Source organism: Macrotis lagotis, chromosome 3 (genome assembly GCF_037893015.1).
Source record: "Macrotis lagotis isolate mMagLag1 chromosome 3, bilby.v1.9.chrom.fasta, whole genome shotgun sequence".
NCBI classification, from domain to species: domain Eukaryota; kingdom Metazoa; phylum Chordata; class Mammalia; order Peramelemorphia; family Peramelidae; genus Macrotis; species Macrotis lagotis.
Window position 1 is genome coordinate 144,919,398 of NC_133660.1, and position 26,727 is coordinate 144,946,124.

Here is a 26,727-nt window from a genome sequence, read left to right on the forward strand (position 1 = left end):
TCACAGAACTAGGAAATGTCAAGAGACAAAATTCGAACCTAGATCTTAACTGATTCCAAGTAAAATGTGCTTTTAAAGCAAAATAAACCTATTGATTTTTTTTTGGAACATAACTGTTACTTTACTTCTCATAACTATATGAATCTTCCTTGCATAAATAAGAACAAAACAAATCAATGAAATTATATTTCATTTTGCACCCATAGTCTACTACCTCTCTTTTGAGAGGCAGGAAATATGTCTTCTTTTCCGGATATTCATCCAAGTTGTTCCTCCTAAATTGTGGTTCTGTCCAGGACCCTTTTCTCTCTTCCTTCTTTTGCCTAGTAATTTTATCAAATCCCAGATTTTGTTATCATCTATGTGCAGATGATTCTTAAATCTGTTTAACCAAACGTAATCTCCCTCTTGACCTCCAGTCTAATTTCTCCAACTACATGTCCCATATATCTTCAAATCAACATGTCCGTAAATAAATTAATTATATTATTGACTAGACACTCCCCTTTCCAAACATCTTACTACATTTGAAATTACCACAATTTCAGTCACTCAGGCTCACAATTTAGATGCCATCCTTCACTCCTCACTCTCATCCCATGTCCATTCTGTTGCCAAATATTAATGATTCTACCTTTTCAACATCTCTTGTATATACTCCCTTCTGTCCTCTGTCTATCATTACCCTGGTATAGGTCCTGCCCCTATTCTATATCTTCTTACATGGAATCTCCATCTAGATGTTCCAGTGGCATCTCAAATTACATAGATTCTAAACTTAACTTACTATTGTGTTATTTGTCTTCCTTCTGACTTCACTATTTTTTTCTGTGACAGTACCATTTACTTGGTATCCCACATTAGTAAATTCAGTTGTCTTTAACTTTCCCTTCTCTCTCTAATTAATTACTGTGCTTTTCTCTTCTGTTTTCACAAATCTCTAAAACTGACTTCTTTTTATTGCCACTACCCAATTATAATCCCTTTATACCACTTGACTGGACTATGACAATAAAGTACCTTTTATACCACTTGACTGGATTATGACAATAACCTCCTAGAAAGTATTCCTTCTTACTGTCGCTTATCTCTCCAATCTATCTTTCATTTTGCTGCAACAATATTTTTTATCTTATGTATAGAGTTGGTCATGTCTCATAATCAGAATTCTTCGGAGGTTATCTATTGCTAGTGAAAGTTTAATCTCTTTGGCCTGACTTTACAAGATTTCAATAATTTTCCATTGCCCTTTCTCTCCCTAGCTGTATCTTATAATGATCCTTTGCTCATTTTATATTCTAAACAGCTAGACTATTTTTTCCCCTCCAACCTTATACTATATCTCCTACCTCTTTGATCAAATTGTGCCTTATAGCTAGAATTTCATAGAATTTTAGGTAAGATTATAAAATCCTAGAACTATATCTAGAACTGAAAGGGATAAAAGAGGCCATCTAGTCTCACCCTTTAATGTGCATATAAGGAAGCTAAGGTTTATGAAGATAAAAATGCCTTGTTCAAGGTCACACAGCCAATAACTTATCAGGGATGGGATTTGAACCCAGGTTCTCTGACTCCAGAATCAGTGATTTTTTTTTCCCATTATGCCATGCTGGCTTCTTTTTTATATGCCACATCCCAACCCTTCCTTTGAAGCTTCTTATTTCCTTCCTGAAGTCTCCTTTGCTTCTTCTCATTAATACCTGTTTTGCCTCATGCCCAATATAACTTTGTTATGCAATTCTCTGATGCACATAACTTTGGTATATTTTATCTGACTTCAGTGTATGCTATATTTCCATATTTGTCATATTATGAAAGAATAATTAGAAATAAAGGGGAAAACTTATGAGAAAGAAAGAAAAAACATAAAAGAAGTTTTGAAAAATGAACAGTATGCTTTGCTCTACATTCAGACCTATAGTTTTTTCCTCTGGATGTGGATGGCATTTTCCTTTACAGTTCTCTAAGATTGTCCTTGATCTCTGAACTGTTGAGAGTAGTTGCTATTCCTGTATACAGTGTTTTCCTGGTTCTGTTCACTTCATTCAGTATCAGTTCATTAATGTCTTTAAGTACTTTTCTGAAGTCAGAGCTCATTCAATTCATTCAAACATTCATTTACTGCAACTTATTTAGCCATTCCCCAATTAACAGACATCCTCTCAATTTTCAATTCTTTGCCACTTCACAAAGAGATGCTATAAATATTTTGGTACATGGAGGCCCTTTTCCCTTTTTTTGTGATCTCTTTAGATATAGACCTAGTTGTGGTATTACTGGGTGAAAGGATATGCACTGTTTATTGTCCGTTAGGCAGAGTTCCAAATTGCTCTCCAGAATGGTAGGACCAATCCACAACTCCACCAACAGTGCACCTGTGAACCATAAAAAGACCAGGAATCAGTACATTTAGTCCTTTGTGAAGGATCTATGGGAGAATGGAGAATAGGTACAAGAATCACATAAGATAAGGAAACATTGATTTGATTCATTGTCAGTCAATGAGCACTTATTAAATGATACCAGCAACTGTGTTAAGTGCTGGAGATGGAAAAAAAGACAAAGACACTCACATTCTAATGGAAGAGACAACATGTAAATAAATATCTGTATTGGAATGAATATATAAATACGTAAATAAATATCTGCATCATCTCACTAGTTTCTATCTAGATATTATATGCATATTATTATAATATTTGTTATAATACAGATATTAAATACAGGGTGAAAAAGAGAGGAAGAGAAACAGACAGAGAGAATGAATGAAGTATAGTTTCAGAAGAAAAGCACCAAAGTGTTGTTTACATCAGTATTATCATATTATAAACTATATTAGATCAAATTCCATGTCTTATTTAAATTTTGTAAATCTCCCAGCATCTAGCTATGATCAGATGACTTATGAATAGTAGGTGCAAATTGCTGATTGTTGAAAAAATAAATTAATATTATAGCAGTTATAGCTCTCTATACACCACATAATGCTTTAAATAAAATAGGCTCTCATATATTTATTAATTGATTTGATTTATAATTTAAAAATTAGGGAAATTCTAAATTTGATAGAGTAACTAGCCAGGAACAAGGTGAAAACTGCTTTTTGTTAGATTACTCTGATAGTGATATGTATTGTGGATGAGTTAGAAGAGATTAGAAATAGCTATTGAGTATTTGTTGTAATCTAAAAAGAGAAATGATAAGGATCTTAGTAGTGTCATAAAATCAGTTTTTGCAAAATTAATTCCATTATTTCTAGATTCCTAGAAGTAAATTGCCTCATTTAGATGACTATATTATTCCTAAAATCAATTTAATCATTAAGGCCCTGTTCTAACAGGGCCCTATAATTAATCCCTAATAATTAGTCTTAAATGTACCATTATTGAGTTTGTATTTTTTCCTTACAGACAAACCAACAGTTAATGAAAACAGTAGCTGAACAGAATGTGGAAATTGAGCAACTGCGCCAGAAACTTAGGTATTTTGGTAAAAATAAGAATTTTTTCAAATACCTTTATCATCATCATCATCATCATCATCATCATCATGTCTTTTCTTATTTAAGGGATATTAAGATATTATAGCTGTATTCCAAAGATAATTGCCCTTCCCTTGACTTGAACTATTGGAACATTTTTGGCATTTCTCCCAAACCCTATAGCCAGATATTAGAACTCAAAATTTCTTCACATTGTAAGATTTCATTTTCCTGTGATGGCAGCATTTCAAAATAAATTTAGGATAGTGATAAAGTTTCAAAGGATTGTCTTTGACAGAAGCAGTGAAATGCATTTTGTCCTCATATTATATTGAGACCTTTTAGCCTTGGATAAGTAGATGAAACCTGGAGTTAAGTTTGATGTTTACTAATTGACCCTACATATACATATGTGTGTGTGTGTGTGTATGTGTGTGTGTGTATATATATATATGTATATATGTATAGATAGATACAGATATAGATACACACACACACACACATATGCTGGTGGTAGAAGTTCTCTAGATGATGAAACAGATCCTTCCCATGTGTCAAATGATATGTTATGTCCAGAAATGAATTTTGCATTTTCTTTGCCACATTTTCTTCCTTTTATTAATTTTTTTAAAAAAATTATTTATGGGGCGGCTAGGTGGCTTAGTGGATAAAGCACTGGCCTTGGAGTCAGGAGTACATGGGTTCAAATCCGGTCTCAGACACTTAACAATTGCCTTGCTGTGTGGCCTTGGGCAAGCCACTTAACCCCATTTGCCTTGCCAAAAAAAAAAACCAAGACAAAAAACAATTATTTAAGGCAATGGAGTTAAGTGATTTGCCCAGGGTCACACAGTTAGACAATTATTAAGTGTCAGAGACTGGATTCGAACTTCTACCCTCCTGATTTCAAGGCCAGTGGTCTATCCCATTGTACCATCCAGCTGCTCTAGTTTAGAGTATCCACCCCAGGTATTCACATGGACTATTTGTACCCAATCTGGATAGAGCATTCTAACCTCTTATTGGTCTGATTAGCCATAGTTTGACACACTGCAATTTGTTTCAAACATAGAGATGTCAGTTTGGTCTTCTTTGATAACAGAGGACAAGAACCAATCAGTCATATGACAAATAAGTTGACTGGATCATATTCGTGGAATGTTTCATAATGATTCATGATTTCTTTTTTTTTTAATTTATTTAAGGCAATGGTATTAAGTGACTTGACCAAGGTCACACAACTAGGCAATTATTAAGTGTCTGAGGATGGATTTGAACTCAGGTCCCCCTGATTCCAGAGCATCACCTCGCTGCCCCCCCATGATTTCTTATAGAATAATGTGGTATATGAATGTGATGAAACAATGCATTCAGCTGTTCCTCACTTGATGGGCATCCCCACAATTTCCAATTCTTTTCCACTTTGAAAAGAGCTGCTATATATATATATATTTACATGTGGGTTATTTATCTTTTTTCATAATCTCTTTAGGATATAGACCTAGTAGTGGTATTGCTGGATGAAAAAGTACACACAGTTTATTGCTCTTTGGGCATAATTTCAAATTGCTCTCTTGGATCAGTCTATAACTCCATCAACAATATATCAGTGTCCCAATTTTCCCACATCCCTTCCAACATTAAACATTTCCCTTTTAGTCATATTATCAATCAGAATAATGTGAGTTTGTAAATTCTTGTAAATTTAGAACATTTTCTCATATGACTGGAGGTAGCTTGAATTTCTTCCTTTGAAATGCCTTTTTATTTCCTTTGACCATTTATCAATTGGGGAATGACTAGTATTATTATAAATTTGAAGCAGTTCTCTAAGTGTTTTAGAAATGAGTTCTTTGTGTCAGAAACATTCATTGTAAAAATTATTTCCCATCTTTCAGTATTCCTTTTGATATTGACTGCATTGGTTTTATTTATTTAAAAACTTTTCAATTTAATGTATTTGAAATCATTCATTTTATCTCATATAATGTTCTCTCTCTTCTTTATTCATTTATTGCTCCCCGTTCCATAGATCTGATAACTGACTTATGTTTATCACCCTTTATGTTTAAATCCTGAACCCATTTTGACTTTGTCTTGATATAGGGTATGAGATCTTGGTCTATGCCTAGTTTCTGCAGTACTATTTTCCAATTTCCCGAGCAGTTTCTATCAGAGTGAGTTCTTAACCCAGAACCTGACATCTTTGGGTTTATCAAACAACAGATTGCTACTATAGTCATTTACTACTGTTTCTTTTATGCCTAATCAATTCCACTGATCCATCACTCTGTTTCTTAATTAGTACCAAATAGTTTTAAAGACTGATGCTTTGTAATATAATTTTAGATTTGGTAAGCCTCAGCCACTTTCCTTTGCATTTTTTCCCATTAATTCCCTTGACCTTTTGTTCCTGCATATGAATTTAGTTGTTATTTTTTCTAGTTTAGTAAAGTAATTTTTGTGGAATTTGATTGGAATGGCACTGAATAAGTAATTTAACTTAGGTAGGATTGGCCTACCATAAGCAATTATCATTTGTCCAGTTATTTAAACCTGATTTTATTTATGTGAAAAATGTTTTATAGTTGTTTTCAATATAGCTTCTAAATCTGCCTTGGCAGGTAGACTCCTGAGTATTTATGTTGTCTGCAATTACTTTAAATGGAATTTCTCTTTCTATCTCTTGCTGCTGTGTCTTGTTAGCAATATATAGAAATGCTGAGGATTTATATGAGTTTATTTTATATCCTGCAACTTTGCTTAAATTGCTAATTGTTTCAAGTAGGTTCTAGGGTTCTCTAATCATATCAGCAAAGAATAAGAGTTTTGTTTCTTCATTACGTATTCTAATTCCTTCAATTTATTTTTCTTCTCTTGTTGCTAAAGCTAAAATTTCTAAATACTAGATTGAATCATAGTGGGTGATAAGAGGCATCCTTATTTCACCCTGGATCTTATTGGCAATGCTTTTACCTTATCCCCATTATATAGAATGCTTTTTTGATGATTTTTAGACAGAAGATGCTTATGGTTGTCTGGTAAACTCTATTCTTATGCTCTCTGGGAATGGGTGTTGTATTTTTGTCAAAAGCGTTTTCAACATCTATTGAAATAAACCTATGATTAAGTTTGTTATTGATATGGTCAATGATGATAGTTTTCCTAATACTGAATCAATCCTGCATTCCTGGTATAAATTCTACTTGGTCATAGTGTATTATTCTAATGATAACATGTTCTAATCACTTTGATAATATTTTATTTAAAATTTTTGCATCTTTATTCATTAAAGAAATTGGTCTGTGCTTTTCTTTGTTTTGACTCTTCCTAGTTTAGGTATCCGCATCATGTTTGGTGTCCTAGGTGGTATTTGACAGAACTCCTTCTTCACCTATTTTTTTCAAATAAGTTTATATAGAATTGGAGCTAGTTGTTTCTTGAACGTTTGGTAAAATTCACTTGTGAATCCAATTCATTGAAGATATGTTCAATTTCCTTTTTTTTTTCCTGGGCAGTTGATATTTTCGCAAATATTCATTTCATATAGATTTTCACATTTATTGGCATAAAATTGGGCAACCCCCCCCGAATTATTACTTCAGTTTCCTCCTCATTGATGGTGAATTCATCTTTTTCATTTTTGATATTGGTAATTTGATTTTCTTCTTTTTTTAAAGATCAAATTAACTAAGGGTTTATCTATTTTTTTTATAAAACCAACTCTTGGTTCAATAGTTTTCTTATTTTTGACTTTATTAATTCATCTTTAATTTTCAGAATTTCTAATTTTGTATTTAATTGGGGATTTTTAATTTGTTCATTCTCTAACTTTTGTAATTGCATATCCAGTTCATTGATCTCCTCTTTCTATGTTTTATTCATGTAAGCATTTAGAAATATATTTCCCCTTATAATTGTTTTGGCTGTATCCCATAAGTTTTGATATGTTGTTTCCTTGAATGAAATGATTAATTATTTCTATGATTTGTTGTTTAATCTATTCATTCTTTAAAATTAGGCTATTTAGTTTCTAGTTTTAAATATATAAAAATGTAATGACCTTTAAAATATATTTTAGAAGTTGTTTTTTGGAAAAAGCTAGACAGACTTCATAACAAAATTTTATGATGTGTTATTAAAGGAATGGTTTATGAACATTTAGGAAAAAAATATAGAGCCAGCATGGCTTCACTAAAAATTGGCCATGTTTAGATTATTGGATCAAGTAAATAATTTAAACTTCATTCTATCTATATTTCCATTAAAGTATTTGACAAAATGTCTCATATTATTCCTGTAGCTAAGATGAAGAGTTAGGCTAAATAGTGGAATGATAATTCAATTTATAATCATTAATGGTTGGTGTCACTTTGGAGGAAAATCTTTACCCCAGGGACCCACATTTCATCCTTTGTTTTGGAGTTTTTCTTTGCCCAGTGACTTGAGTGAAATTGTACTAACCTTATCAGATTTGAAGATGATATCAACCTGGGAGGAATAATCTAATATACTGAGTCAAGATCCAGAAAGATTTTGACAAAATAGAACTATGAGCCAAATATAAGAAGGTCACATTCAGTAGAAATGTGTAATTCTAAACTTTGGTTCAAAAATTCAGCTTGAGAAGAAAAAGATGTGAGAAATACAGCTAGATAGTCATAGTTAAAAAGATTTGACTTTTAATATTAAATCCATGTTCAGTACAAGACCTCATTACTTTCCTTCTGATCATAAACATCAGGAAAGGCATGAAACAGAGATATATGTGAATAGGAGATGAGGATGATGACTGGAATGTCGGTGGTATGATTTGAGCATGAGGAACAGATTTATGAAAAAGTTAATAAGATGGATTTTTGTCATAGTTAATAGTAGCCCACATTTCATCTCCCTTGATTTTCACAACAGCCCTGTGAGACAGGTACTTTTTCTTCTAATGAAAAGATGAGGAAATGTCAGGTGAGAATTAATTGACTTTCCCAAGTTCGCTTGATTAAGTTTCAGAAGTATGATTTTAAACCCAAATTTTCCCACTTTCCATAGCTGGTGAACTTCTAGGTGAAGTTTAATTGATTAAATACCTACTATATGCCAGGCACAGGTCTGGGGAGAGAAGACACTGAAATGGTTCATTCCCCAAAGAGCTTACTTTTTTTGGTGAGGAAATATGTGCATATTTAAATATATTATATATATATATATATATATATATAATATTTATAAACATTTACAAAATAAAATATATACAAAATATAAAAAGTATAAAAGTAATTTTTTGAGAATGGATCTAATAGCTGAGAGAAGTCAGGAAAGACTTCATATAAACCAGTGGTTCTTTTATTTTTTTTGTTTCATGAGACCTTTTGGGAGGTAAAATCTATGAATTCCTAAATGTAATATTTAATATATAAACAAAATAATAGGATTATATGTTGCCAAGAATATTTAAATAGTTATAAAATATTTTACAAACCAGCTTCCTAGACCCCTGATTGAGATCTCCCAATTTAGAAGGTAGTGCTTAACGTTCTTCCTGCATGGATTGCCATACTTTTTCCTCACCTCCACCTCTTGGTTTCCTTCAAGACTCAATTCAAACATCAAATTCTCTTTGAAATCTTTAGTCTTCTGTTAATCTACTCCCTCTCCAAACTACCTTCACATGTTATAAGTATTCTTATATATGTATCTAACCCCTTAGTATGTCGACTCTTTGAGGTCAGATAATGTTGTACTTTCGTATTTTGTATTTTGCCATATATAGTAGGTGTTTTATAAATGATTGTTGATGAACTGATTATTTCATATAGGGATTCCTCAAAGAGGTAAAAAGCATATGGGGGACAATCTATCTTATGTAGGGATGGGAGATGATGTGTGTGGAACAGTAAGAAGATCATGTTTGACTGAGTTAATAAGGCTGGAAAATATCGTTGAAGCTAGCTTACAAAAAGCTTTAAAAAAGTGAATAGTAGGAATTTATATTTTTGTTTAGCGATAATAGAGTGACATCAAGATTTATTGGTAAATGGCATACTTAGATTTGTGTTTTAGAAAAATTACTTTGGCAGCATTGTGGAAGAAGAACTCAAGAGGGAAGAGACTTGAGAGACAGAGACCAAACAAGGATCTGTTGTAATAATGTGTGTGAAAATTCTCTATTTTTCAAAGGATATGAATAGGCAGTTTTCAAAAGTAGAAATTCAAATCATAAATAACCATATGGGAAAAATATTTTTTATAATTAGAGAAATCTAAATTAAAATAGCTATGAGGTTCCAAATTACACCTATCAGATTGGCTAAGTTGACAAAAATGGAAAATGACAATTGCTAGAGAGGCTGTAGGAAAATAGGTACATTGATGTCCTGTTGGTAGAGCTTTCATCTGACCATTTTGGAAAGCAATTTAAAATTATGCTCAATAAACTACTAAACTATATATCCCCTTTTACCTAGAGTACCATTATTGAATATATAGACTATGGGAAACCAAGGAAAAAGCAAAAATATTTGTAACAGTTCTTTTTGTAGTGTCAGATTGGAAATTGATGGAGTGATCAAAAGTTGAGGAATTTCTGAACAAGTTATTGCATACATATATAATAGAATGCTATTGTGTTGTAAGAAATTATAAGGATATAGTTTTAGAGAAACAAAAAGAATTTTATGAAATTTTGTGAAGTGGCAGAACTAAGAAAAATTTACATAATAACAGCAATATTGTAAAGATAGACACCTTTGAAAGACTTAGAAACTGATCAACAAAGTGACCAACCATGATTCTTGAGAATTTAAGATAAAACATTCTAATAGAGAGGTAATAATCAGAGTAATAATTAAAACGGTGGGGGGATAACTGATGCAGGAATGTTTTGTTAAACTGTTTTGTAACAGAGGTTCTGTTTTTTTTTGTTTATTTGTTTGTTTTGGGGTTTTTTGCAAGGCAGTGGGGTTAAGTGACTTGCCCAAGTTCACATTGCTATGTAATTATTAAGTGTCTGAGGCTGGATTTGAACTCAGGTTCTCCTGACTATAGGGCTGATGCACTATCCACTATCTAGCAGCCTCGATTTTGTTTTTCTTACTTACTAAACTGAGGTGTGGGATTAGAGGGAGAAAATGTGGATCTGGGAAAAAAAAAACCAAAATTTTGAAAATTAAACCAAAAAAAAGCCTAATCCAGGTAAGAGGTGTTAAGGACCTTAACTAGGGTGCTAGTCTTATGAGTAAAGAAAAAGGTAAGGACAGAAGAGATGTTGATGGTTGAGGTAGAACAATTTTACAATTAATTGGATATATAGGTCAAGTAGAAGTGAGAAGCCCAGGATGACATCAAAGTTTTAAGCCTGGGTGACCAGAGATATTGGTGGCTTTAACAGTAATAAGAAAGTTGTGAAGATGAGAAAAAGGTTTTGGAAAAGAGGAGTCATTTTCAAAATGGGAAAACTGAGGCCTTAGGAAATGAAGTGATTTGTTCAAGGTTATATCAAAGATGGGGTTTGAACCTAGGTTCTCTAACTCCAGTCAGTTCTTTTTCTGTTGTATTGAATTGCCTCCCTTTGAGTTTGGTCATCAAATAGAGGAGAGATAGAGGATCTTTTTGTCAGATGGGGAAGACTAGACTTGTTTGGAGGGAAGAGAATGATTCCAGGGACAATTTCTCCTTTTTCAGAGGAATTTTTTCTCTCTGTGATGCACTGTGATTTCTCCCTTTTCAGCTATTATTTTGATTTTTCTTTATTACATATATACAGGATTTGGTCTTGGTGAAGAAACTGACCCAAGGCTGTTCTTTTATCTTTGTTAAGGTTTGGGTTTTGTTTTTTTTTTAATTTTGATTCCAGATGACAAAAGGAATTTTACTAAATATATCAGAGGAATAATATTCAGCAAGGACACTGAATTGATTAGCGTGATGCCCCTGTTTATGATGGTCCTTCAGTCAAGTTGCAAGTGCTGCAAATGACTGAAACCTTTGTTTCCCTGAGCCAGTTAAGTCTCAAGGATGCTTTCACTACCTTTAAGGAAACTAATATCACCCTAAAAAGAAGGGGATTCATATAGATATTCCTCTCCACCTGGAGGGAAGAGGATAAAGATGTAAAGGGAGAAGAGAGACTTTATAGCAAATGACCTTTATTTTCTGAGTAAATTAACATCCTTTGCTGAGAAGAGAAAGAAGTTAAGATGGTCTGGGAGGCTTAAGAAGAGAAAACTGTATAGCTGGTCTGAATCAGTTGGGGAGGATTAAAACAATTACTTTGGTTCAATGAGGGCCCAATTAGGATTAGATAATTTAAATTCTTAATGTACTCATGCAACAAGGTTGCATGATTTCTTCAGTCTGTACCACATAAATTAGGAGCAGAGGAAGTGAATGGTAGAAATGATCCAACTGTGGCTTTTAAGCGCAGCATAAGCAGCGAAAGAACAAGAGAACAACAGTGAATAAGATTCTTATTAAAGATAATGCCTTATTTTTTTTTCTGTCTTATCTTTGCTAAGTTTGGGAAACATAAACTTAGAAAACTTTTATAAAGAATTATGGGGAAGCTTGGAAGGATTTGCATGAACTAATGCTGAGTGAGTTGAGCAGAACCAGAAAAACACTGTATACTCTAACAGCAACATGGGGGTGATGATCAGTCTTTACAGACTTGCTCATTCCATCAGTGCAACAATCAGGGACAATTTGGGGCACTCTTTGATGGAGAATACCATCTGTATCCAGAGAAAGAATCGTGGAATTTGAACAAAGACTAAGGGCTATTACCTTTAATTTAAAAAAAAAACCCTGATATCTTATTATGTAATCTTGCTATCTCTTATGCTTTATTTTTCCTCCTTTAACAATATGATTTCTCCCTCATCAGATTCAATTTGGATCAATGTATATCATGGAAACAATGTAAAGACTGGCAAATTGCCTTCTGTGGGGGGTAGGGGGAAGGAAGTAAGATTAGAGGGAAAATTGTAAAACTCAAAAAAATCTTTAAAAATGAAAAAAAGAATTATGGGGAGTGTCATCTTTCTGTTTTTGAAAAGAATCTGCACAGTGTGGCAATTATATATGTTTTAAATCTTTGGTAGATTTCCTTTGTGATTTTGCCTGATCACATGGCAACTCCTAATAAATAATTTAATCAGATTTCCTACTTTAGGTTAGATTTATTTAGGTTTTAATTTTCTATTTTATCAATATGGATATTTGTTCTTTTTGTACAGATTGATATCCATTTATAAGTTTAATATTTCTGGTATATAGTTATCTAAAATAGTCTCATATATTTATTCTTTCTGTATTTGTGATGCTTTTTCCTCTCCCAATTATTTCATTTTTTTCTTAGATCAAATTTGCTAATTATTTCTACATTTTATTTGTTTAAAATAATCTTTTATTGTTTTCAACTTTATTTGTTGTTTTACTGATTTCTGTTTTATTTGTGTATTCTTTTGATGTATACATTTATTTATTTAACTATCAAATAACCAGAATGGTTGTTTTTTTCTCTCTTTATCTCATGTTTAATTTAAATGATCAGAGATATGAATTTTCCCTGTTATCTCAGTTGCTTCCATGAATTTTTGTATTTTATATTTCTGTTGTTATTATCTTTGATACACTGTCATTGTTTTCACAATTTGCTCTTATCCCAGGTATTTTTCATCAGCATCCCATATTTTTTTTGACACATTTCCTTTTACATTATTTTATAGCATTTTGATTTATAAATACTATAAATACAAAGAACTTTGATAGATCTTTCATCTGGATTAAATTTTGTTCTAAATATCTTGTCTAGAAATAAATCCATTAAAAATTCTAAAATCATCTGTAACATTTAAAATTTTTGCTGTCAGTTAAAAAGAAAACTTGTTCTCTAGAAGGATTCATTTTTGGTACATCTGAATAATTGAGTTTTTACAAGGAAAATCTGATCAACACTTTTTACATATATTTATTTTATTCCTGACTCCTTGAATCCAGTCCTACTCTGCTGCTTTGTTGTGTTTTGAATCTCAAGCTCTTTCAGGTCTTGCCAGTTTCACAAACTAACCTAATTAAATTCAGAGAGATTTATCATGAATTTGCTCTCAGGTTGCTATATTTTTCAGCCAAATTAACTCTCAAAGGCCATCTGCTAAGTTGTAGAGAACTGTAATCAGTGTGGAGATAAGGGGAGTACCCATCCTTCAAAATCACAGATTCATGAAATATTGAAGAATATTTTTCAAACATCTTTCTAGCTCCTATGCAATATATGAAAAAAAAAAGCAGTGAGCTGGATTTTGTAACCACTTTGTGGAATTTTTAAAATTTATAGTTCCATTTTATTTTTCTAAATTGTTTTCAGAGTAGAAGGATTTTCATTGTTTTTAATATAATTAGTTACTATATAGACTCTGAAAGTCATACTTTATAATATATTCTTAAGTAATTTGATGTTATGGAATTGATAGGTCACTTAATTTATTTGTCCATTAGTTTCTTCATCTGTTAAATAGAGATATTACCTTGCTTGACCTTGTTAAGTGTTCTGAGAAAAGTGATTTTTATTTTTATTTTTTTTGAAGAGAGAGCTTTATTTGTTTCTTGAGGAATGGGCCCCAATCAATTACAGAGATTGAGGTAAAAGCAAAAGACCCAAGAATCACATTTATCCTAACTTGGTCCCCCCCACCCATTGACCCACCCTCATTAATGAGGAATGTGGTTTTACAAAAAGACAGGAAAAGAGCATATAATTCAAATTGAAACCAGATTATCTCTTCTGTCCCAGGAATTGAATGGTCATCTGGATTGATGGGGTCAGTTGACTCTTCACTAATATCCCAGAAGTTGCTTTGTCAAGGGAGGAGGGGCACATAGTTAACTATTCTCTAAGCTATAATATTCTACTGAAGAAATCTCAGATTTTTATCCCACTCAATCCCTCCTCTTTTATTCTGATGAGATTTCTTCAAATTTCTTAGTAGGCCCTTAAGTCTAGATAACAACTCCCCTGATCACCTTCTTAAAGTAGGCTGGACAAATATGCCTTTCTCAGTCTGTTTTTGGCACTCTATCAACTTAGATTCTGCTCTTGTCAATCTGTATTTTGTTAGAAAAGGCAATTCACAATGTACATCTGATTTTGTTTTTTTGTACAAGCTTCCCATTTCCCCTTGCATCTAATATGGGTGGAATTCCAATCAGAAGTGTATTTAGTGCAATTGATAACCTCTTGTTCTGTATTCATGCTGTGTGTCCATCTGCATCTACTGTCTCCTACCCTTTGCCCATTTCCAGTTTGGTTAAGGCAGAATAGGCCCTCTCTCTGGTTTCTGTTAAAGGCCAAAAATGTCTTTCCCAGGGTTCCCCAAACCCCATTCCATGATGTATAGGGGTCCTACTTAGTAACCACTCTGGTTTTAAAGGTATCCAGACCCAAGGCCATTGGCCTAATTGCTGGGGCCCACCACAAAGCCAGCAGCCAGTGAGAATAAAGACTACTCACACTTTTTTCATAAGTACCAGAAATTGATTTTATGCCTGAGGAGGAGCATGGTTTAAACATGGGAAGGTCAATAATGAGTAAAATAACAACCATTGCATTTTGAGCTAGATACAATACAGGGAGTAATGCTATGTTTATACCCAGGGATAGGATGAACATGAAAATTTTCAGCAATGCATACCATACATCCAGCCACAAATATCAAAAGCAATCAGAATGCAGCTGAAAGAATACTCCAGCAGTTCTATAGATCAGCAAGACTGTCAGAGCAAAGTCCATCAAGGGTTAATTCTCCCAGGAGAGGTTTTCTTTTCAGATGTATTTTGAGTTCACCTTTCTCCTCCACCATCCACTCTGGCTCAGGTGAAGAAAACAGGTCCCTTGATGCCAGTGTAATATGTCCAGCCACTTTCTTGGGTGTGAACTGCTGAATCTAACATTAATAGGACCTGAAAGGGGCCATCCCAGCCCAGAGTTAGTTTCTCATCTTTCCATACTTTCATATATACCCAATCTCCAATTTGAAATTTGTGTACAGGAAAACCCAAAGGAGGGGTTTGAACAATCAATCCTTTTTGTTGTAATTCCTGTAAATGTGTTATCGAAGTCTTAAAGTATTTTCTTAAAAATAAATCCTTAGTATTGAATATAGAATCCCAAGTTTGCTGGGAGGAGAGAGGGGGCATGAGAAAGGGATGTCCATATTGTAATTCATATGGTGATAACCCAATGTCCCTCTGGGGCTTGGTTGGGATCCTTATTAAATCCAGAGGCAAACACCTAGTCCATGGCAAATGGGTCTCTATTGTCAATTTAGTCAATTGTCTTTTAATTTCCTGATTCATCCTTTCAACTTGGGGGGTAGGTGCTAAGTCTTTCAGGATCTTCTGAATCTGTTCCAAAGAAAAGTCTTCTCCAGCTCTGATGACTAGTTGTCTTCTGGTAAAGAAACTTCTTAACATCTTTCTCAGATCATAAAACAATGAGATTCTGGAATTTATTACAATTTACATTTTGCCTTATTGCCATATTGACACATGCTTCACTTTTAACACAATAAACTTCATTAGTGTTTTACTACATGAGCAAACTCCCAATGAGAATGATCACATTGACTCAAGCTTGTAACATATACATTCAACAGTCATCTTGGTTCTAAAAGTACCCAGCATCTGGTTTAAAATAATTTAATTTAATTTAAAAAAAATTTAACCTTTGCTCTCATTTCAATAATGACTCAAGCATCCTTAACCAAAATGAATATTTTTTCCCAAATATTCCCATATTTTCCTTTTTCTGGTGTACTTTTCTAACTCACATTCCTTTCTTTAAACTAGACCTTGAAACTGTAATTATCCTAAGAATTTCCCATTTTTCTCCTTACCAAAATATCCCCGCTAGCACAAAAACTAAGAAAACTTAATTCCTATCTTAACATGTAGCTGATAGCAGGTGTCAGAGCCAGACACCTAACTTATCTCTGGCTATCAGATCCAATTCACTTAAAACTGCTTTTTCTAGTTTGCTTAGTAACTAACTATAAAGATCCAGGACATTAAAGGAAAATTCCTTTACAGATATAAGTATTGAATGTCAGTATTCAGGCAGAGGTTACGTGGGTAAGTCAAATTTATTCTTCCAGGTGAGACATTATCCAAATCAAGTCAAAAGGGTCCGACCTCAGCCATACTGAGAAGCTGCCCCGTTGGCTGCCCATCCCTGTCACCTGACATCCTTGGCCCATTGGCTTTCTTGGTTCCAAGAACATAACATTTACCCAGTAGCATTTCTTTTTGTTGACCATCCTGACATCTGACATAAGAGAAAATCGATTAAAAGTCCCATGATCTAAAGTGGTTGTTTTACCTAGTTAGAACTTCCATTGAATAAAGTTCACTAAATTCCAATTATAATCTTAATGGAGTCCCAATTAATGAAACCCCTACCTAAAGCTTGGATTATCCTTCCTGGGTCTTTGCCTAAAACCTGATATTCTAACATGACTGGCCCTACAGGCCTGTCTCCTGCCTCTTACTAGAGACATCCTTTTGTCTGAAATCATATCTACTCTTATCTTTATATAAAGATGGTGTATCAGATTCCCCTTGGCTAGAGAAACCTCCTTCTAGCTTGTTAGATCTTACAACAAATATTTCCTTTGTCCAGGAGATTGCATAGAAAAATCTCAAATTATCTTGTGTTTATCTTTCTCATATTGCATGCTTTTGCTTCAAAGCAAACAATCACTGCTTTGGAATATACATATAGATCTAAAATATTCTCAATTCACATATATAGTTAGAAACTTCTGTACATAAACTTGTTTACGTACTAGACATCCTCAACATACAAATGGTTATTTTTGTTTTAGCAAGGCAATTGGGGTTAAGTGACTTGTCCAAGGTCACACGACTAGATAATCATTAAGTCGTGTGACCTTGGACAAGTCACTTAACCCCAATTGCCTTGCTAAAACAAAAACACCTAGCCACCACCCTAGCATAGGAATTACTTTTCAGAATTCTTTAATTCTTTAGAATTCTTTAGAACACCTTAGGTAGTTTTAAATTTCCAAGATGTGTTATTAATTTCAATATAACAGAACAGCAATAAGAGTACCAGAATAACACAAAAATTACTAGATTGAACAAAGCAATCCTTCCAATAATCCATTATTCATGAACCCACACATCTATCCCAGGAAGGGTCATACTTTTCATGTTTTCCTTATTGCCCTTCAAAGCAATCACACATTAATCCCAGACTTTATCAATATAGTAGTTAAATGACATTAACAAGAGATAACTAAATATTGCAAATATAATCTCTTTGCAGATACAAAAGAATATCACATAACTGATAAAAAACCATCTTATTCATCAATAAATTACCTTACAATAGTGTCCACAATTGCAATTTGTTCAGAGCCCCCCCATCAGCTGTCTGCAGTTACCAAGAGAGAAGTCCACATTCTTGACTTCTTTAAAATTAAATGTACATTGTTAATATATATTAATCATAAGATTCCTATTTAAACATCTCATTTCCCTTGGAACAAGAGCAAAATGAATATCCCATGATCTTTTTGTTTCTTTACCCAAATTCTCAGAATCCAATCTCATACATGACACATTTGAAATCCCCTATCAATAACAACTAAATTTCCCAACAGTTTAGTGTGATAAAACTTTAGAGTACCTCATACTGAGAATCCAGCATTCACATTCCAAATGCTCTATCCAAAATAAAAATACAATTGTTAGCATTATTAGGCTTAACATTAAAACAAATTAGAGCTTTTTCCCAAATCAGTAAACATCCCTGGTAACATAGGTATTTCTCTTCTTAGTTAACGCAATACAACTTTTCTTTAACCCAAAGATGTTACAATACAGTTTACAAAATAAAGTTTAAAATCTCAAACCACTTAACTCCTTGCAAAAGTTACATAGTGTTAAAATAGTTTATAATCCCAAACTAATTTAACAATATAGGTTATTTATTTCCTCCATTCTATACAGATTTGGTAGATTGTTACAACATTAATATCCCTCTTTTAAAACCCTCGTCATGCTTCCCAAAACTCTAGTTCAGAAACCTTAAAAACAGTGAGAGTCATTACTCAGGTCATGTGGACACAGCAGATATTCATTAAATGTGATTTCCTTTCAATAAATGCATTTCCTAATCCCTGGATTATATATATATATATATATTTCCTTTCCTATCATATACCCCACCTGTGATGGGGCCTCTTTCCCTTTAAGGCTTAAGTACTTGAGGTCTCCTCTTTCCCCCCCTCCCACCACAGGCGGGTGGGGCTCTCAGGTGGACTTGGTCTAGGGTTCAAGTCTTAACAAGATGGTGAATAGGATTGAGACCACCATGTGTCCACCCACCAACCTTCCCCCCAACCCAGGGAGAAAGCATAAGGATAGGAAATCTTCCCTCCTCTAACTTCTCACTCTTTCCCTTAAAGGTTCTTTCTTCTCTTGAACTTCTTCTAAACTCTCCCCAAAGCACAACTTTTTTTTTTCCTTTAAGAATCCCCCTCCCCTTTCTTTAATTCTGCACACCTATCACAGTACCACCAGCTCAGTGAGGGAGGGCAAGATTTCCACATGGGGGCCACTGCACAACCACTTCCTTCTCCTCTTAGAATGATTTGTAAACCACTTTACAAAGTTCCCAAAATCCATCTTTGGCATACAAAGTCAAACCTGTTCAAATCTTCTGTCTACATGCTTTAACCAATTTCCATACTTAACAAATGGTTCAAAAGCCCCATATGTTTCTATGTCTGGTTTTTCTTCCCAGTACTTTCAGAAGCTCTGACCTAGACTATACAGCTTAATATACTGTTCCACCATTCCTTTTCATTTCATTATCTCTTCTTGACTTTAATTCATACTATTCTGAACTAGAGTCACATAGCTTATACAACTATAGAAACCACAGATATGATTCCACTTTTCACAATACATTTTCCATTCCAAGCTTTTAATATTTAGTATTTCTTAATTATAACTATTAAAACCCTGGAGAAGGCAAACAGTCATCCAAAAATCCCTTAGCCTAATTAGAATATTCCCTGTCCCCGCCCCCCCCTTCTTCAAATAGAGTAAGCTGAATAACTTTTATAGAGGGACAATCCTTTGGTGGCGGGGTTGATCTTAAATCCTTACATGTCCCATAATTTTCTGTAAAAACCAACATTATCAGAATCTATATTAATAAACTCTTGATGCTCTAATGTTACCATATCATTCTGGAAAAAGATGAACTATTTAGTGTCCCCTATACTGGCATATCTTGGTAACCACATTATATACTTTAGGATTAACCTGACTCTCTAGTCTTTCTGAAATTTATTTTCTAACAACCTTTTTTTAAAAAATTAAAATAGCATTTCTTTCTATGATTAATATTCACTGTCTCTTTCCTGTTTCTTCAGAATACGGTGCCTTTTAACATTTATTTTACGAATTCTTCCTGAAGTAACTCTCTCTCTCTCTCTCTCTCTCTCTCTCTCTCTCTCTCTCTCTCTCTCTCTCTCTCTTTCTCTCTCACTCTCTCTGTCCTTTAAAAGAGAGTGGGGGTGGGGAATACTCTAGCAGCACAGAATCATGGAGAACTGGGAAGAAAAGGGAACATACACAAGGAAGGGGGGCGCCCTTCTCATAATGGTAGAATGACAGGGTGAGTAGTTTGGCCTCCATAATCCATTCCTTTTTAATCAAGATAAAAATCCCTCTTTTAAGTGCTCAAGAGATAACCCAGGAGTTAGGAGCGAGCCACTGTAACATAGGCAGAAAGCAGGCTCAAGGGAAGAGCCAGGGAGAGTTAGATGAATACTGCCTAAAAATCCAAAATAATAAAATGAGGCTACCCAAGGAACTCTAGGGGAACTTGCTAACTCCTCCTTTCCCTGTTTAACAAATCACTCAAGTAAATAGACATTCTAAACACATAAAGACAGATGAGGCACAAACATAGATCACACAAAATGCAATAGAATTTTCCAAACTGACAATTTCAAAACACAGGGCAATGGCAAATTCCTCACTTCTCATGAATGCAGAAAGGGGAGATTTCAGCCTCTTGTCTGACAATCCCCCCCCCCCTCCCCAAGGCAGACCAAATATGTTCCTTCTCCTATATCTTTATTTCCCCATACAAGAGAACAATACTTAATTATTTTCTTCTTACTTTTCCCTTTATATTTTAGTCTTATTTACCTGATTTACCACAGGGAAAGGCTTAGGACAGGGCCCCTCCCATTTTAGATCTTAACAGAGACCTCTCAGGATCAAGTGCCATTAGATCCAAGTCTTAAAGTCACCCCCAACTTTCAGTCACCCAAATGGACCCTCCAGGAATCTATTGCCTTCAGATTCCAAGGTCTAGGCTTACCATCTTTTAGGTCTTTGTGCACAAAAGTTAATGACTGTTCTTCATCCTCACTGATGGTCAGATTCTTGCTGTGGATTTGCTATTCTATACCTACGGAGTCTCTCCACTTCGGGTCACTTGCACAGAAGGGAAACCAAGGCTTCTCAGAAAATGGCAAACTGCCAGATTTGGGCAGGGGGTCCCTTTTTTGCCAAGTCCTGAGAGGCTGAGGTCCTCAATGGACATGCAATCCCAGAGGAGCCCCCAAACTGTGTGGGACAATTGCCACCTAAATAAATTAAGGAGATCTTTCAAGGTATGAAGAGAAAGCTTTATTCATTTCTCAAGGAATGGCCCCAATCAATTATAGAGATTGAGGTCAAAAAGTGATTTTTAACATTAAGTTTTATATAACTATGAATTATTGCTATAATTATTCTATAATCTTTTATAGTTTATATTTTTAAAAATATGCAAATTCTCTTTAAACTGCTATATTAAACTGCCTTATAAATATATATTTCAAAATAAGAACATTGCATTTTAAATAATGAAAGCTGCCTTTAAAAAACCCAAAATTAAAATAAAACTCTTATATATATAGTTTCCCAAACAATGGAAGCCACAAGCACGAAGTGCTCAAAATGCTAAAAGTTTGTTTTTAGCTATGCCATTGTTGTTTTTTCTACTGCTGCTTTTTAAGACCATAGGATCATAGTTTTAGAACTAGAAAAGATACTAGTGTTACTTAGTCGAACCCACTCATTTTCCTGATGAGAAGTTTAGGCCCAAGTAGATTAAATGGCTTGTCTATGATCACTCGGATAGTAAATTACAAAACTGGAGGTAAATCTAACTCCTCTGAATCTAGTTTAGACTCTCTCCATTGTATCATGCCACATAAGTACAGACTGGGGGTGATACAAATAAGAACAAGATTTTAATGATTTAAGTGTCTGAGAAAGTTAATGTGGGTCAGTATAACATGGCAACCACCAATCCCACCACTCTGTCCCTCATCCCTAAGCAGGTTTAGCTTATTGCAACAGAGGCAGTGCCCTGGACAAAAGAGGCTTATCAGACCACATTTAGAAGATTAGCTTCACTTGTGGGTACTATGTTTAAGGATAGCCAATGACAGTGGTTAAATTTCCAGAGAGGGAGAGAAAGAGATTGGTGAGATACCTAAAGCCCATGGAATAGGAGTTAGTTAAAAGGAATTAGGGATGTGTAGTCTTGGAAAGTGTCCTTCCTTAATTAGAATTAAACATAATACCATAGTAGCAATGGTATCAGAATTCTTTTCTTTTTTTTCTTTTTTTAGGTTTTTGCAAGGCAAATGGAGTTAAGTGGCTTTCCCAAGGCCACACAGCTAGGTAATTATGAAGTATCTGAGGCAGGATTTGAACTCAGGTACCCCTGACTCCAGAGCTAGTGCTCTATCCACTGTGCCACCTAGATGCCCTGGTATCAAAATTCTTAACCTAAAATTAAATATTCTATTTATCTGGAAAAATCTTATATTCATAAAAAAACATGTATGAATTTATATTTCATTTCTTTAGAATATATAATCCAGTACATATAAATATGTGTACAATAATAACTTTTAGTGTTTTTAAAATTTATATTTCTTGTTGGATGTGGTCTCAAATTTGTATGTAAATGTAAAATAAGTATATATTAAATCATGTTAGATGCACTGGTGAATCCCACTGTAAAATAAATGATAAAGCCTTTTTATGCTTTTGAAAAACTCAATTTTTCATATAATGCAAGTTAAAAACTGTTTCTGAAATAGTGGAAAGAAATTTTCACCCAAGACTTGGATCAGGAGTCAGATGACAGGAGATTCCCTTATCTGATATATTGTATCTGTGAGGCCTTGGACAAGTCATTTAAGTGTTCTGAGCCACACTTTGCTTATCTATAAAATGAGGTGTTGAACTAGATGATCTCTAAATTCCTTTCCAGCTCTAAATCTAGTAATCCTAATCCTCTGACATGTGTTGATGCCTCACTCATGTTACTTTCTTTTTGTTGTTGTTGTTGTTTTTTATTAACGATATTATTTGAGTTTTACAATTTTCTCCCAATCTTGCTTCTCTCCCCCCACCCCCACCCCACAGATAGCACTCCCTTAGTCTTTACTTTGTTTCCATGTTGTACCTTGATCCAAATTGGGTGTGATGAGAGAGAAATCATATCCTTAAAGAGAACAGAATTCTCAGATGTAACCAGATCAGACAATAAGATATCTGGTTTTTTTTTCCAAATTAAAGGGAATAGTCCTTGCACTTTGTTCAAACTCCACAGCTCCTTATCTGGATACAGATGGCACTCTCCTTTGCAGACAGCCCAAAATTGTTCCCAATTGTTGCACTGATGGAATGAGCAAGTCCTTCAAGGTTGATCATCACTCCCATGTTGCTGTTAGGGTATACAGAGTTTTTCTGGTTCTGCTCATCTCACTCAGCATCAGTTCATGCAAATCCCTCCGGGTTTCCCTGAAATCCTGTCCCTCCTGGTTTCTAATAGAATAGTGTTCCATGACATACATATACCACAGTTTGCTAAGCCATTCCCCAATTGCAGGACATTTACTGGATTTCCAATTCTTTGCCACCACAAACAGGACTGCTATAAATATTTTTGTACAAGTAATGTTTTTACCCTTTTTCCTCATCTCTTCAGGGTATAGACCTAGTAGTGGTATTGCTGGGTCAAAGGGTATGCACATTTTTTGTTGCCCTTTGAGCATAGTTCCAAATAGCTCTCCAGAAGGGTTGGATGAGTTCACAGCTCCACCAACAGTGTAACAGTGTCCCAGATTTCCCACAACCCTTCCAACAATGATCATTATCCTTCCTGGTCATACTGGCTAATCTGAGAGGTGTGAGGTGGTACCTCAGAGAAGCTTTAATTTGCATTTCTCTAATAATTAATGATTTAGAGCATTTTTTCATATGGCTATGGATTGCTTTGATCTCCTCATATGTAAATTGCCTCTGTATATCCTTTGACCATTTGTCAATTGGGGAATGGCTTTTTGTTTTAAAAAAATATGACTGAGTTCTCTGTATATTTTAGAAATGAGTCCTTTGTCAGTATCATTCATTGTAAAGATTGTTTCCCAATTTACTACTTTTCTTTTGATCTTGATTACATTGGTTTTATCTGTGCAAAAGCTTTTTAATTTAATGTAATTGAAATCATCTAATTGGTTTTTAGTGATGTTCTCCAACTCTTCCTTAGTCATAAACTGTTCCCCTTTCCATAGATCTGACAGGTAGACTAGTCCTTGATCTTCTAATTTTCTTATAGTATTTTTTTTTATGTCTATGTCCTGTAATCATTTGGATCTTATCTTGGTAAAGGGTGTGAGGTGTTGGTCTAATCTAAGTTTCTTCCATACTAACTTCCAATTATCCCAGCAGTTTTTATCAAAGAGGGAGTTTTTATCCCAGTGGCTGGACTCTGGGTTTATCAAACAGAAGATTACTATACTCCTCTCCTTCTTTTACACCTAGTCTATTCCACTGGTCCACCACTCTATTTCTTAGCCAATACCAAACAGTTTTGATGACTGATGCTTTATAATATAATTTTAGATCGGGTAGTGCTAAGCCACCTTCATTTGCAATTTTTTTTTCATTAAGCTACTGGCAATTCTTGACTTTTTATTTCTCCATATGAATTTACTTACAATTTTTTCTAACTCATTAAAGTAATTTTTTTGGAATTTTGATTGGTAGGGCACTAAACAGATAGTTTAGTTTTGGTAGAATTGTCATTTTTTATTATATTAGCTCTCCCTATCCATGAGCAGTTGATATTTGCCCAGTTATTTAAATCTGATTTAATTTGTGTGAGAAGTGTTTTATAATTGTTTTCAAAAAAGATTCTGAGTCTGTCTTAGCAAATAGACTCCCAAATATTTTACACTGACTGAGGTTACTTTGAATGGGATTTCTCTTTCTAGCTCTTCCTGCTGTTTCTTGCCAGACATATATAGAAAAGTTGACGATTTATGGGGGTTTATTTTATAACCTGCAACTTTGCTAAAATTGCTAATTGTTTCCAGTAGTTTTTTAGATGATTTCTTGGGATTCTCTAGGTAGACCATCATGTCATCTGCGAAGAGTGAGAGTTTTGTCTCTTCCTTCCCAATTCTAATTCCTTCAATTTCTTTTTCTTCTCTAATTGCCAATGCTAACATTTCTAATACAATATTGAATAGTAGTGGTGATAATGGTCACTCTTGTTTCACCTCTGATCTTATTAGGAATGCCTCTAGTCTCTCCCCATTGAATATAATGCTTGTTGATGGTTTCAGATAGATACTGTTAATTATTTTAAGGAATAGTCCATTTATTCCTACGCTCTCTAGTGTTTTTAATAGGAATGGATGCTGTATTTTGTCAAAAGCTTTTTCAGCATCTATTGATATGATCATATAATTTCTGATAGGTTTGTTAGTGATATAATTGAGTATACTAACAGCTTTCCTAATATTGAACCAACCCTGCATTCCTGGAATAAATCCTACTTGATCATAATGTATTATCCTAGTGATGACTTGTTGTAGTCATTTTGCTAAGATTTTATTTAGGATTTTTCCATCTATATTCACCAGGGAAATAGGTCTATAATTTTCTTTCTCTGTTTTAACTCTTCCTGGTTTAAGTAACAGTACCATATTGGTTTCATATAAAGAGTTAGTCAGAGTTCCATTTTTCCCTATTTTTCCAAAGAGTTTATATGGGATTGGAACCAATTGTTCCTTAAATGTTTGGTAGAATTCACTTGTGAATCCATTGGGTCCTGGAGATTTTTTTTTAGGGAGTTCAATAATGTCTTGTCGAATTTCTTTTTCTGGGATGGGGTTTAGGTATTTAATCTCTGATTCATTTAACCTGGGCAACTTATATTTTTGTAAATATTCATCCATTTCACTTAGATTATCAAATTTATTGCCATAGAGTTGTGCAAAATAATTTCAAATTATTACTTTAATTTCTTCCTCATTGGTGGTGAGTTCACCTTTTTCATTTATAATAATAGCAATTTGGTTTTCTTCTTTCTTTTTTTTTAATCAAATTGAACAGAGGTTTATCAATTTTATTGGTTTTTCATAATACCAACTTTTGGTTTTATTTATTAATTCAATAGTTTTTTTTGCTTCCAATTTTATTAATTTCTCCTTTAATTTTTAAAATTTCTAATTTGGTATTTGATTGGGGATTTTTGATTTGTTCTTTCTCTAATTTTTTTATTTGCATGTTTAGTTCATTGATTTCCTCTTTCTCCAATTTATTCATGTAAGCATTTAGAGCTATAATATATCGCCTGAGAGTCACTTTGAATGAATCCCATAGGTTTTGGTATGTTGTTTTATTATTATCATTATCTAGGATAAAATGGTTAATTCTTTCTATAATTTGTTTTTTGGCCCACTCATTTTTTAAAATGAGGTCATTCAGTTTCCAATTTGCTCTGGGTCTGTATCTCCTTTTCCCAGTATTGCATATGACTTTTATTTCATTGTGATCTGAGAAAGATGTATTCACTATTTCTGCCTTTCTGCAGTTGATCATTAGGTTTTTATGTCCTAGTACATGGTCAATTTTTGTATAAGTTCCATGTACTGCAGAGAAATATGTATATTCCTTTCTATCTCCATTCAGTTTCCTCCATAAGTCTACCATATCTAATTTTTCTAACAATCTATTTACCTCCCTAATTTCTTTCTTGTTTGTTTTATGATTTTATTTATCTAGATCTGATAGCGGGAGGTTGAGGTCTCCTACTAGTAGAGTTTTGCTGTCTATGTCTTCCTGTAATTCTT

General features: G+C 33.8%; 1 protein-coding gene across 5 annotated transcripts in view; it reads left to right on the forward strand.

Moving 5' to 3' along the window:
* The window catches only part of SCLT1 (sodium channel and clathrin linker 1), a 287,110-nt gene that overhangs the window by 85,413 nt on the left and 174,970 nt on the right, over positions 1-26,727 (forward strand). For all 5 annotated transcript variants that reach the window (XM_074229305.1, XM_074229306.1, XM_074229307.1 and 2 more), the window contains one exon: positions 3,414-3,484. In XM_074229305.1, the coding sequence (XP_074085406.1) occupies positions 3,414-3,484 (71 nt within the window). The remainder of the gene's footprint in view (positions 1-3,413; positions 3,485-26,727) is intronic.